General features: G+C 35.1%; 1 protein-coding gene across 3 annotated transcripts in view; it reads left to right on the top strand.

Moving 5' to 3' along the window:
• Positions 1–12,203, top strand: part of TTC7B (tetratricopeptide repeat domain 7B) — a 124,138-nt gene that overhangs the window by 51,454 nt on the left and 60,481 nt on the right. For all 3 annotated transcript variants that reach the window (XM_042865153.1, XM_042865143.1, XM_042865134.1), the window contains exons 9-13: positions 4,154–4,291; positions 9,264–9,347; positions 10,323–10,427; positions 11,761–11,878; positions 12,070–12,127. In XM_042865153.1, coding sequence (XP_042721087.1) covers positions 4,154–4,291; positions 9,264–9,347; positions 10,323–10,427; positions 11,761–11,878; positions 12,070–12,127 — 503 coding nt within the window. The remainder of the gene's footprint in view (positions 1–4,153; positions 4,292–9,263; positions 9,348–10,322; positions 10,428–11,760; positions 11,879–12,069; positions 12,128–12,203) is intronic.

Genomic DNA, 12,203 nt, shown 5'->3' with positions numbered 1-12,203 from the left:
ATATGACCACAGTTACACCAGCAGGTGTCATTCAGACAGACTCAAAATGTAAGTTGTTTTTTGTTGTAAAAACCAAAATCAAAGACTGCTAGGTAAGCCTAATAAGCATCACCAAAAAATATTTTCCATTGCTCATTAAAACTCAGATGTCAGTCATATTTGTAAGTTATTTTTATTTATTCAGACATTCAGCCTTTTCTACTGGATTGTATTTCATTTTTTCAAGTTTCCTACTTTCCCCAGCAGGTAATTCCTTTCAGTGGACTACTTGTGCCTTTTAACAGTTTTTCATATTTTCCTGTAGCATGATTTTACTAGTTACCGAACCACTGCCGTGTACTGACTTTCTCATACCAGGTCAGTTCTACTATGTATTCTCAAATAACAGAAATGAAAAGCTTAGGCTCAAACCCTTGCTGAGTTTCTAGCTGGAGGGGTGGAACCTCTGGAATCTCAGGCATTGTATATGAGACCGTCCCACTGAACACCGATGGCACTTAGTCTTTAAGTTCCTTAGGTGAGATCTTTTACACTCTGGCAAAATTTCTAGTCTGTTAGTTAAGTAATATCAGAATAGTTTATTGAATGTTGTCCTATTTGAATTCCTTTAAAGTTGCTGGGTACACTTTAAAAGTAGTGCAAATTACTATCCTTACTCCTAGTGAGCTGCATTGTGATGTCACTAGAAAACTAGACTGAGCAAACGTTTCCATATACGATGTGTTGATTTTGCTGCATCTGAAAGGGAACACATGCCTCTTTAAGGTGCTTGAGCAGCTTATGACAACCTAAAGAAGAATTCTAATGTGAACAGCAGTCACAGTGTGAAGCAGAAGCATGCCCACTGCAGCAGCATCTGACTATCGATTACTGTATTTGCTGGAGTACTTTCTTGCATATCAGCACTAAGAAGTCAAAAAGATCCTTAACATAATGCTTTTTTAGCTCTTCTTTCAGGTAACTTACAGCTTTTCCTTTATGAATTAGATCTGTCTAAATTGGATGCTTATCATGGTAGAGCATTACACTCTTAGCAAACTTTCAGTAATCTCTTTATTGACAAGTAATTATTGCAAGTTATCTGAGGCACAAGTGTTAGCCTTAAAAATATTTATTGCTTCAAACTTGTCTTTGTGAGAATTGCTTCCTGAGAGTTAAGAGCTCTTTGTTCAGCACTGTGTGCTAACTCTACCTGTAGTAGTTTTAAAGAACAATGTGACTCATCATTTTCAAATTGGTATGTGAGTAAGAAATGATTACAAAAGACTCATGAAACATTAGTATTTAGACATGGTCTTGTATTATCAATATAGTATGATCTTTTACTTGTGAATTATTAAAAACACAAGGCTTCAGAACTTCTCTCCTTTATGAAATTATGTAAGAAAATACTGAAGAACAGAATGAGCATCACGTAGAAGTAACATTTTGTGTAAATAAAAACATTCACATCACTGTGCATATAACCCCCAAATCATACTTCTAGTATCAGGGAAGTAATACACTCTAACATTCATCACTTCTTATTTGCATTAGATCTAGTGCAACATACATCCAGAAAATTGAGTTCCCTTAATTTCTGAATTCAGAATGGATGCTTTAGTGGGTAAGATTTGAATTGTAATACTTATGAAAGAAATGATGTGGGAAAGATAGTTATGTGCTTTTTAAGTATTCTAATTCTCTTGTAGGTACATTTCAGAGTACAAAATGTCTTTTAGCCACATGACTGCTGCTGCAGTTTACTGTCGTGTGTAATGAGGAAAGTCAGCTGCAACCCTGCCATCACTTATTGTAAGATGTTCTTGTGTTTTAGCTGTTACACCTACAAACTGTAGATCAGCCTCTTCTTACCCAAGTTTGAATTTGTAGAAAGGTAGAATCTGAAAGGCTGGGAACTTCAAGTTACAATGGCAGTACTTGTTGCTGAATGTCAGCTGAGCTATAGTAACAGAATCAAGAGTGGTTGAGGTTGGAAGTGAACTCTGGAGGTCATTTTGTCCAGTCCCGTGCTCAGGCAAAGCCATCTGTAGGTTTCCCAGTACCGTGGCTTTTGAATATCTGCAAAGATGGAGTATCCTCAGTCACTCTGAGCAACTCATTCCAGTGTTCAATCACCATTACAGTCAACAGAGAAAGTGTTTCCTAGTATTTGGAGGGAACCTTCTGTTTCAGTTTGTGCCCACTTCCTCTTGTCCTGTCACTGAGCATCCACTTTCCAACTTAGCATCACTAAGGCTTTGAATTTGAAGAGGTTCCTGTGAGCCCATTTTGCCAGCCTGTCTAGGTCTCTCTAATTAGTAAGTAGCACAACCCATTAGTAGATCCACCTCCTAATTTTGTAACAGTAAACTTGCTGTGAGAGCACATTACACTCCATCATCCAGGTTGTTAATGAAGATGTTGGACAGGATTGAATCCAGTGTCGCTCCCTGAAGCACACTACTAGTTGCTGGGTAGCCTTTGCTTGAGTGAACTCCTCCCACACCTCACCGTATGTGTTTATCTCAGCTCATGCAAGAGAACAAAGTTATTCTACTCATATTTGCTTCAGGCTTAAAGCGTGTATAGGGTAAGTGTAGCATACTGCAACTTAATTAATTTTCACTTAATTGTGTCTGAGACTTTAGCAGTTCTGAAACACTGAGCACTTAAAGTTTTAAGTACGTTGAACTGTTACGATTATGCAGAAAATGACTGTTCAGATATATAGCAATTAAAACTTACAAGGCATCCTGTCCCATAATACTGCTTTGGCATTGCCACCCGTTTCTTTGGAAGTGTTAGTTTAGGGCTTGTTCTGTGCTTGCAAGGAAAGGAATTGAAACAGTGTTTAAATGTGGAGTTAAAAAGGAAGAAGTTCTTGAATCTGACTAAGTATTTATGCAGTGTGGAAAGAAAAAGCCAAAGTCATCTTGATCAGAAGAAAGCACTGTGCCTGTTTCGGGTTGGAAGGGGGGGGTAGGGGGAATGAAGTTCAAACCAGTCAGTCTGTGGATTGTTCAGCTGATAAATCTTGAAATGTCTGTGCATTTTATACTCCGAGTATCTCCTTGAAATTTTCTTTCTGTATTTAACTACACTGATTTTAAAGATTTATTTTTTTAGTATGACCAGAGCATAAAATGTTTTCCTATTATAGCAAAAAAAAAATTTATGGGTGCTTGATATGTGTTACTCCTCCCCTCTGAAAAAGGGATGAAACAAACTCTCCATTTTAATTTAATGTATTTAAATAAACGTATAAGGGAGGCCATACCATGTGTAATTAAAAAAAAAGAAAAAGAAAAGGCAGAGGAGAGGTGAAGAGAGAGGAGGACTGGCTGACTTCAAGCAACCAAATATAATAGCATTTTTGTCAGTAGGAATATTAACAATCAAAAAATCTGGAAATGGAGAAGATGTCAAGATAACATATTTTCGGAGAGTTGATGGTATAGGTGGAGAAATACTGAGTAAATGAGCATTAGCTCCTGGGAAACTTGAATTTTGTTTTTTGCTCTTTGGCAGGATTTCTTTTTGAATATGGTCAACTCATTTAACCAGCTCTAGTTTAATTTATGCCCTTCTGAAAAGACAAAGCAAGGTCTTAGACTTGGGATGTGCATTTCACAGAAGTCTTGAAAGTACAAAGATGTATTGCAAACAAGAGCTGAATCTGAACCTGTGCTTGGAACAACGGGCAGTTTTCATTTCTCATTAATAATTCCTGAAGGCGACTGCATGGTTAATCTGGGCAAGTGAGAAGGTAGTGTCATAATGTCATGAAGACAAAAGAAATTGATTGGTTCATTTCACAAAAAGATGAAGTAGAAGATTTGAAGATTCTTCTCATATGTTTTACTTGCCTGCAAAACAATAAATTAAATTTTAGAAGATGGATATACATTATATTTTAAAACATACTGTCTTTGGTTTCTGAGAACTCTCATAATTTATGTAATTAGAATCAAGTAATGAAAAGTAAATATGTGTAGAAACCCAAATCTTTCAGCTAAAGTGATTGAGGCTGTCTATAAATCAGTAACTGGTACTTTCTCTCTGTATCTCCTATGCCAGCTGTTGACAGTCAATCTGATCATAATAATAGTTATTTGAGCAAGATTAAGGCTGTATTCAATGTCTGACTTGATTTCGTTTTGTTATGTTTCAGGCTAACCGTGATGCTGTTCTAAGCAGAATACCAGAACACAAAAATGATCGTATCATCAGTTTGCAAAGTGCATCTGTAGTATATGATTTGCTTACTATAGCCTTGGGAAGAAGAGGCCAATATGAAATGCTCTCAGAGGTTTGTCCATAGCGGTGAATACTGAACTGTGTCTTTGTTTTTTTTTTCTGTTAATCTTATTAATTGTATTAGTACATTAGGGTTAAACAAATAAAGGATTCTTTCATATACTACTGTATAAATAATGGGTAGTTTCAACCCCCATTATGTACTGTCTGAATTTTCACAAGGTTCTCAAGCACAGAAATGTTGAAAGATGTGAGAAATGTTTAATGGCACAGCAATTCACATGTTTTTTGGTTGGCGAGGCATGGATCTACTTAAATATATGCACATCAGATAGCTCAGCTGACAGTGCTGAGGTACTACAAGGAAAACAATGTTTATAGTCCTTTGCCTTTTGGTTCTTCCACTTCTCTTGGCCTGGAGGATTTAGTTGCTTCTTATTTTGAATTCTCTTTCAAAGTTAAGGGGATGCCAAAATTAATTTTTAAACTGTACTTATTTGAATATATTACTATAAGCCTTATTAATGTGTATTCAGAATGCTGTCAGTGATCAGTATTAGTTAGTGGTGTCCAGAAGGAATACTTCAGCATGTGTGGTAAGCAGGCATACTCAGGGATTGACTTACTTAGAAATCATATCTGTTCACTTTAATACAGAATTATTCTAATAGGATAAAAATAAAACTATTTTTAATAATGAAAATTCACTCATAAAAGTCTTTTTCTGATGTATGTTGATAGTGACACTATGATATCAAGTTCTGAATTTGAGTGTTCTTCCTCTTGAAAGCATTTTATAGTTGCATGTTGTGCATTAGTACAATAGAAGGTCTTTTCTGAATCTAAAGAATATGAAAGTTCACAGAGACTCTGATCCTACAGTAGAACATAATCATGTTATGAAGACCTGGTCCAAGTGGCAATTCTTATTTTGCATACAGATACTCTGGATACAAACAACTCCAGCAGGAACTTGTCAGGGAATGATTAGAACACCCAATTTGTTCCAGGTCTTGTCATCGAAAGAACAAAGAAAGCATAAACTTTAAGAGGTCATTACAGCTCAGTGAGTGGTTGGAGGGTGACTTGCCCTTAGATCCTGTGACCCGCAGTCTGCAGCTTTTATAAGCATTGCATTCAATGCAAATTCAGAAGTGTTAACATAACATTGCTAAGTTATGTAACAGGAATGTAATTTTTTTGCCAGCTTTATTCTCTTTGAGTTAGTGATGATTGTTCTAGTGGAGCAGTTGCAGCTGCATATCAGAAAACACCATTAGTCTATCTAACTGTGGAAGTTGACCAGTTCTAGTATTTTTTTTAATCTTCTGGTTAAGTTGTAGCTGATTACTTATAGAAAAAAATACAATGCAAGAACATTAAATGAGCAAAAATTTGTCACATGTGTGTTATTCTAGTAAGTTATTCTACTATTCTAATGCTGAGTCATGGTTGAGGAGATGTTATTTCATTATGGAGTTTGTACACAATGGGCTTTCAGTTATGGCTTTTTTAACTAGATCAAAGAACTTTCTGCTGTCATAAATCTCTTCTTAAAGACAGGAAATCTGGCTGTCATCAGATTGTTTTTTAAGCTTCTTAGGATATGACATGTTGGACTTTATCAATGTCCTACCAGGGAAGAAGTTTTCCAGACCAGAAATTTTCCTAGATACTCATCTTTCAAATCTCTAGCTTCAAGCACGTTTCTTTTAGAAGGCTATAATGCTGAATAACAGAATTCAGTAATGCTTTCAAGATTACCTGTCCATATGGTGATTTCTCCTTATCAAGAGCTACATTTCTGCCTTTCAGAAGAGGGATTATGCTAAATGTTCAACTGCTTGAGTTGGTTGCCATTATCTTGAAAGTTAACTTTCAGTTTTCCACGGTACTATGACTTGTTATGTATTTCTTATTGACACCTTCATGAAGTCAATTCCTTTGAATTTGGGATTTCTTAGTACAGAAACACTCCTTTTACAAGGTTTTCATGTTGCTGGATAAATCACCTATGTAAATGTAATACGTATACAGTGCTTACAACTCTTGCCCTGTACTAATAGTTTTGTGAAATAATGAAGAAAAGACCATGCAACCTTATATATATAAGATTATATCTACAGCTGTACTATATCTATATCTACCTTATATCTATAAGATTGTAAAATCTTATAGAGAATAGTCAAGTATGTAACCAACCTTTAAGTTTCAGATGTTTTCTTCTTAGACAGTACTACTGGAGTTGTGTTGAAATAAAGGCTCTCAGGCAGTGCTTGCTCAAGCCATCTGGAAAACCCTTTCATATGTTGGTGTATGATACTTTCCTTTTTGGGGATTTTCCTAGCAGATTCTTGCTAACAAGGCAGACTCTTCCTAATTCAAAGGTATAGAAAATAGTTATGGTATCCTGGAATTCATGAATCCCAATTTATTTTAGACTTAAAGGAGTATGTCTGTGATATCTTCCTGTAGCTGAGGATTTTTAAAGAGCTTATCCTTTTGCAGATTCTCTGATGTCCAGAACTGTTGTGGATATTTATTTCTATTATCAAGCAAGAATCTTTTGTATGTCCATCTCGTACTGGCTTCTTACCTTTGTGAAGTATGCAGGAGTTTAAAAGGGAGGGACAAAACTGTTAAGGAAATAATAGATCTTGTTTCCCTAAGTGGTCAGACTCAGAATTAGTATTCATAGTTTATGGTGCTTTCCAGCCATTTCTTCCAAAGCGTTAATAATTCTCATCTGATATGTTTACATAGTGGCCAGAATCATTGATTTGATTTTTCTTGCTTCAATTGTCACAGATAGTTTACTATTATTATTATTGTTATTCATATCAAGCATTATTTAAATTTTCTAGGTGTTGACTAGCTTATTTCTACATGAGCACAACCTAAATATTAGGTTAAACTGATTCTTTAATTTCCATCCACTGGAAAGTCCTTCAATGCTTTAAGATCAGTCAAGAAGCACCATAAGTCAGATAAATGAGAGGCAGAATTCTCTGTTTTATGTAGTTCTTCCTCACTTCCTCATTGTCATTGTCACTCTCTTCCTTTTGCTCAAGTTCCCTAAAGAAAAGAAAAGCAGTTGATGATAGAGAGTTAAATATATTTCTAAGGCAAACTCAGAAAAGCAAAGATAGAGACCTTTGGTGTTGAGGTGTTGTCTGTGATGAAATACCCTCTTGTCCTTAATATCATCCAGCAGGATTGTTTCTAAATGAAGTTGTGTTAATACTTCCAAAATGGATGTTAAGCACAGTAAAATGCGGTCAAAGTATTTGTTTTTCTAACTGCCACACTATTTTTGTAGTCAAAGACAAGTATGTGACTGAATTGCCAAATGCTGTTAGCAAAGAGCTCCTGTCCAGCATGTCTCTATCTGCTCTCACTTTGTCAGAGTCGTGTCTCACTAGCATGAGAGTGTTTTGGAACAGCAGTGATCTGGAGGCTGGACAGCAAAGAGCAGTACGTAGTTCATTAATTAGTATGCTGAAACACAGTCCTAGAATTCTCTACGAATGGAAGACCTTTGCATTCTTTGTTCTTATACTTTGTTTTTATTATTTTGTTACTATCAAATTCTACAACTTCAGATACTATCTTCCATCAGTTAAAATGGGCAATTAATTTTCAATTAAGCAAAAAAAAGAAAAAAAAGAGTATTTGAAACACATAAGGTTGAATTCATCCTTCTTCATTTAGAAGCACTCAGGTGAGGACTACAGTTGTACTAATCAGTGGAGATAGAGACAGGTTTAGCAACTGCTGTTTTGTGCCAGCTCCATGCGTGGAGGTGGTGGATTGTGCCTCACCTGGACATCTCTGTCAGATATCCAAAGTAATAGGAAATGAATCCACATGCAGCTTATTTGATTTCTGTTCTTTTAACTTCCAATGATGAAAAAAAAATCAATGCGTTGTCTTAATAGATATTTAACCTGATACACATAAATAGTAATTATGAACATTTTAAACACTTAGAAAGGGTTTGTTTTAGGAAACTTCTATCCCTGTACTGTCATTTAATAAAAATACTGTTTAGAAATAGTCTTGATGCTGAACACTGTATAGTAGGAAAAATTATAGCTGACCTTAGATATACATACATAGATATACATATTTTCTTTTGTTTTTCATCCTCAGAGCTATTCTTTGCTTCAACTCTTGTTGTTATATAGCAATACACTACTTAACTGTCTGTTCTTCCAGAGTCTGAATGCAAAAAATAATTCATGCTATTGCTATATAACATACATATTATAACTATTAGAGCAGAAAAGCTGCTTCCTTAATTGGACTTTGCAGACTGGAAAGTTCATTGCTAAAACAGTTTAATCCAGAGAAATATTCAACCTTTCAACTCTTTGGACCTGATCTGATTAGTTAAACTGAGTATAGCAAAATGAAATTTTTCTTACTGATAGCAGCGGATATGAAACCTTCAAAGTTAACGTATAATGCTAATATAACATACTAAATCTAGTACAGTAATAATGAATTTCCTATTGGCATTCAGTTATTAAATTAAAAAAATCAGCAGAATATTTAGTGTGATAAGTTAAAATTCTTAGAAATAATATTCATGGGTGAACTTTCCCTCATCTCTTAAGTAATACCAATAAGTACGTATGGTGCCACTGCTGGACAAGTGTTCACAATTTACAGTGTGTGTCCACGTACAGTTTTACTTTGCATTTAATGTTTCTCTTGCCTCTTGGAGCTTTTGCTCCCAATACCTTCATTTAAGAGTAAACTGACTGAAATCTCTCATTCTTTCTGTCAAACTAAGCAGGATAGTGCAGATAGGTATATTTAAATATACTATATGAGAAATAAAGTTTTTGTTCGAGTTTGTTTCCTTCCATATGCAATCTGTCAGCTGTTTTCACTTATTTAAATAATTCAAATTTGTGATAATGTGGGGTTTAGGTGTTTATCTATAAGAAATTTTATACTACTATATCTTAATAATCAAAGAATATGCCATTAATAAACAATGTTCTCCTCAAAACTAGTGTTTAGAAAGAGCCATGAAGTTTGCGTTTGAAGAATTCCATCTCTGGTATCAATTTGCATTGTCCTTGATGGCAGCAGGAAAAGTAAGTCTTAATTTTTTGATATGATTTTTTTTATGGCTTTTGATAACAATGTTTGGCCCTTTCATAATTTTTCATCTGCAGTGTTTTTGAAAATAATTCCTTAAATAATCCAAGTCACTGTATTTGTGAATTTTGCCTGGTGCTATAGAAAGGATGTAACAATCCTTTCAGTATTTTCTAATTCATGAGGACTGAAAGCTGATGGTCAGAGCAGTCTTGACATCAAGCTTAAGCGAAGTTAAACAAACACAGTAGTGTTTTATACCAGAACACATTTTCCAGGAACGTCTTTGTTCAAGTACTGTTTTGATGAACCAAGTTTATGCCAAGGTACAGATGACTGCTGATTCATGATGCTCCTGTTCTTTTTCCTTTGTGAATTTCTTTGTGTTTCTTTTTTTTTTTTTTTTTTTTTTTTTACTATTGTTTTAGTATCCTATGCAAGTGAAGTGGGATATGTTATTTTAATTCTTAAAACTAGCAGCTGATGTTATCAGATGCAGTTTTCCATTTTCAGTTCCTTTTGATTAATTATTCTTGCCATTCTCTGTTCACTTAAAATTCTCTTTTGAACTGTGAGTGGATAGAGGAAAATAAATTAAAGAAGAGCAGTGACAGTCTGTTATAAAGTCCTGTACCATATCTATGACTGCCTGCATTCTGGCTCTTCCATTTGCCTTGCTGAAATGCTGTGAGCTTGCAGGCCTAGCAAACCTTTAAATGTACCTATTGAAATTGTATTCTGAGCAAATATGTCTGCTGGAACGCTTAGTTATATTTCATAAGGGAAAAAAACGAGAGCAGCAATTACAGTCATGTGTTTCACTTGCGTGAGTTGAGGCACATTTTTGCAAACTATTTGGTATTGGCTCCTTTGCTTACGGGAAAAATAGAGACAATAATGGAAACAGGAATCTTATATCTGTGAAACATAGTTATGCTTTTAGTAATTTCAATGAAAAATGTTTTTAACAGTCTGCTCGAGCTGTTAAGGTCTTGAAGGAATGTATTCGTTTGAAACCAGATGATGCAACTATTCCTCTCCTTGCTGCAAAGCTCTGTATGGGATCTCTCCACTGGGTAAGCTTTGCCACTGTTTTTTGTTTGTTTGTTTGTTTTTTCAGCAAGAGCTGACATAAATGCAAGAAAATGTTGGATTAGAGATGTAGCAGATACTTTTGCACAGTGATTACTAGATCATGACTGAAGATACATCTCAGATAAGTGTATGCACATGTGCATTCCTGTTCGTATGGCTTGAAAATACTTGACAGCATTGGTTGTGATTAACCACATAGCATATCTTGATACTCATCTAAGATATATCTAAAGTGAATTACAAATTTAAGTGTTGGTATACAGAGATGAAAAATGTAACTGACTTCTGTTTCTTCTGTGCAAGAGGAAAATAACTATCTTGAGAAGTGAACGGGACAAACCTCTCAATTTTTCAAGATGCTCTACTGTTGGTACTATGTTTGGAGATAGGTGGTGGTTATGAGCTCTTAGAAGGGGCAGTGTCTTTTTAAAAAGTGTTACCTGTGTTTTAGATAGCCTTGAAATTAGTGTATCTGTATGAAAAACATTCAGGTGATCGAAGATGTGGTATTTCAGAATACACATATAACTTTAAGAACATTATTTCAGAAAGGATGAGAAGAAAAAAGGAAGGTCACAATCAGAAACTGAGAAAATAGCACAGTAGTTGTTATGGGACTTGTTCAGGCTGACAAAAGTACCGTCTTAGTAATTAACATAGATTCTATAGATTCTACTTCTTTGATTGTTTTCCTATGGATTGACTCAATATGTAACTTGCTGTACTTAGGATTTACATTTACTAGCACAGATTCAAACTTCTTTTTTGTTTTTTCAAGTCTGTTGGATAGCATGGTAGCCTGGGCATGCAGTTAAAACCCTGGTCATTTATGTGTCTATGAGTTTGAATACATTTAGCAGTGCTGTATGTGATGCAGGGATCTGCGTGGCTATATGTTTTTTTTTTTTGCAGAGTTGTAGAATCATGGCTTTTTTAATTGATTTTCATTTTAAAAAAAAAAGGTTGACAGAGTAAAATCTCTGATTAAATATGAAGTGCAAAAAATTGTAGATGGTATATAGAGCAGAAATGCCATTTTATTTTTTTAAAGTTGAAAACACAGCGTCTGGGCATTATGTACCAGTACTTCTCTCAACCATAAGAGTGAGTGCTTCAGCATTCTTAAATCTGCATTCTATATTGTTGATTTAGCAAGAAAACCTAGGTTTAATGAAAAGGAAAATAGTCCTTACAGTGACTACGACTGAGATCGTGACATTCTTGGTAAGCGTAAATAAACATGCTGTGCATTCTTCAAATTATGTAAGCTTTAGCTACTTTTAGACTTATGTGGATGTTTTATAATATTTTCAGTTGGAAGAAGCAGAAAGATTTGCCGAAACAGTTGTTGATCTTGGAGACAAAACGTCTGAGTTCAAAGCAAAAGGATACTTGGCACTAGGATTGACTTACAGTCTGCAGGCTACTGATGGTAAGATAAGAATAAACACATCTGGAAATTCTCATGTTGCTTAAAGAAGGATACCGAGAGAGTGCTAAACTTAATATTAAGCTTCTGTGTGCAACCACTTTTCTCAGTCCATGTATTATCACTACTTCGGTAAGCATGTGGAATGTAAACCCTTGATCTTGTACATCACTGATTAAATATATCCTTTTCAGCATCTTTGCGAGGGATGCAAGAGGTCTTGCAGAGAAAGGCTCTTCTTGCATTTCAGAGGTGAGTGGATATTAATCTTTTCATTTCATTCTGCTTATATAGGAAGAAGCTTTATTTTATGTTGGAGAGGGACTTG

The sequence above is a fragment of the Lagopus leucura genome, unplaced genomic scaffold, assembly GCF_019238085.1.
Source record: "Lagopus leucura isolate 7727_CA_CO unplaced genomic scaffold, USGS_WTPT01 Super-Scaffold_1, whole genome shotgun sequence".
NCBI classification, from domain to species: Eukaryota; Metazoa; Chordata; class Aves; order Galliformes; family Phasianidae; genus Lagopus; species Lagopus leucura.
The sequence above is the reverse complement of the archived record's forward strand: the minus strand, read 5'-3'. Positions and strand labels throughout refer to the sequence as shown.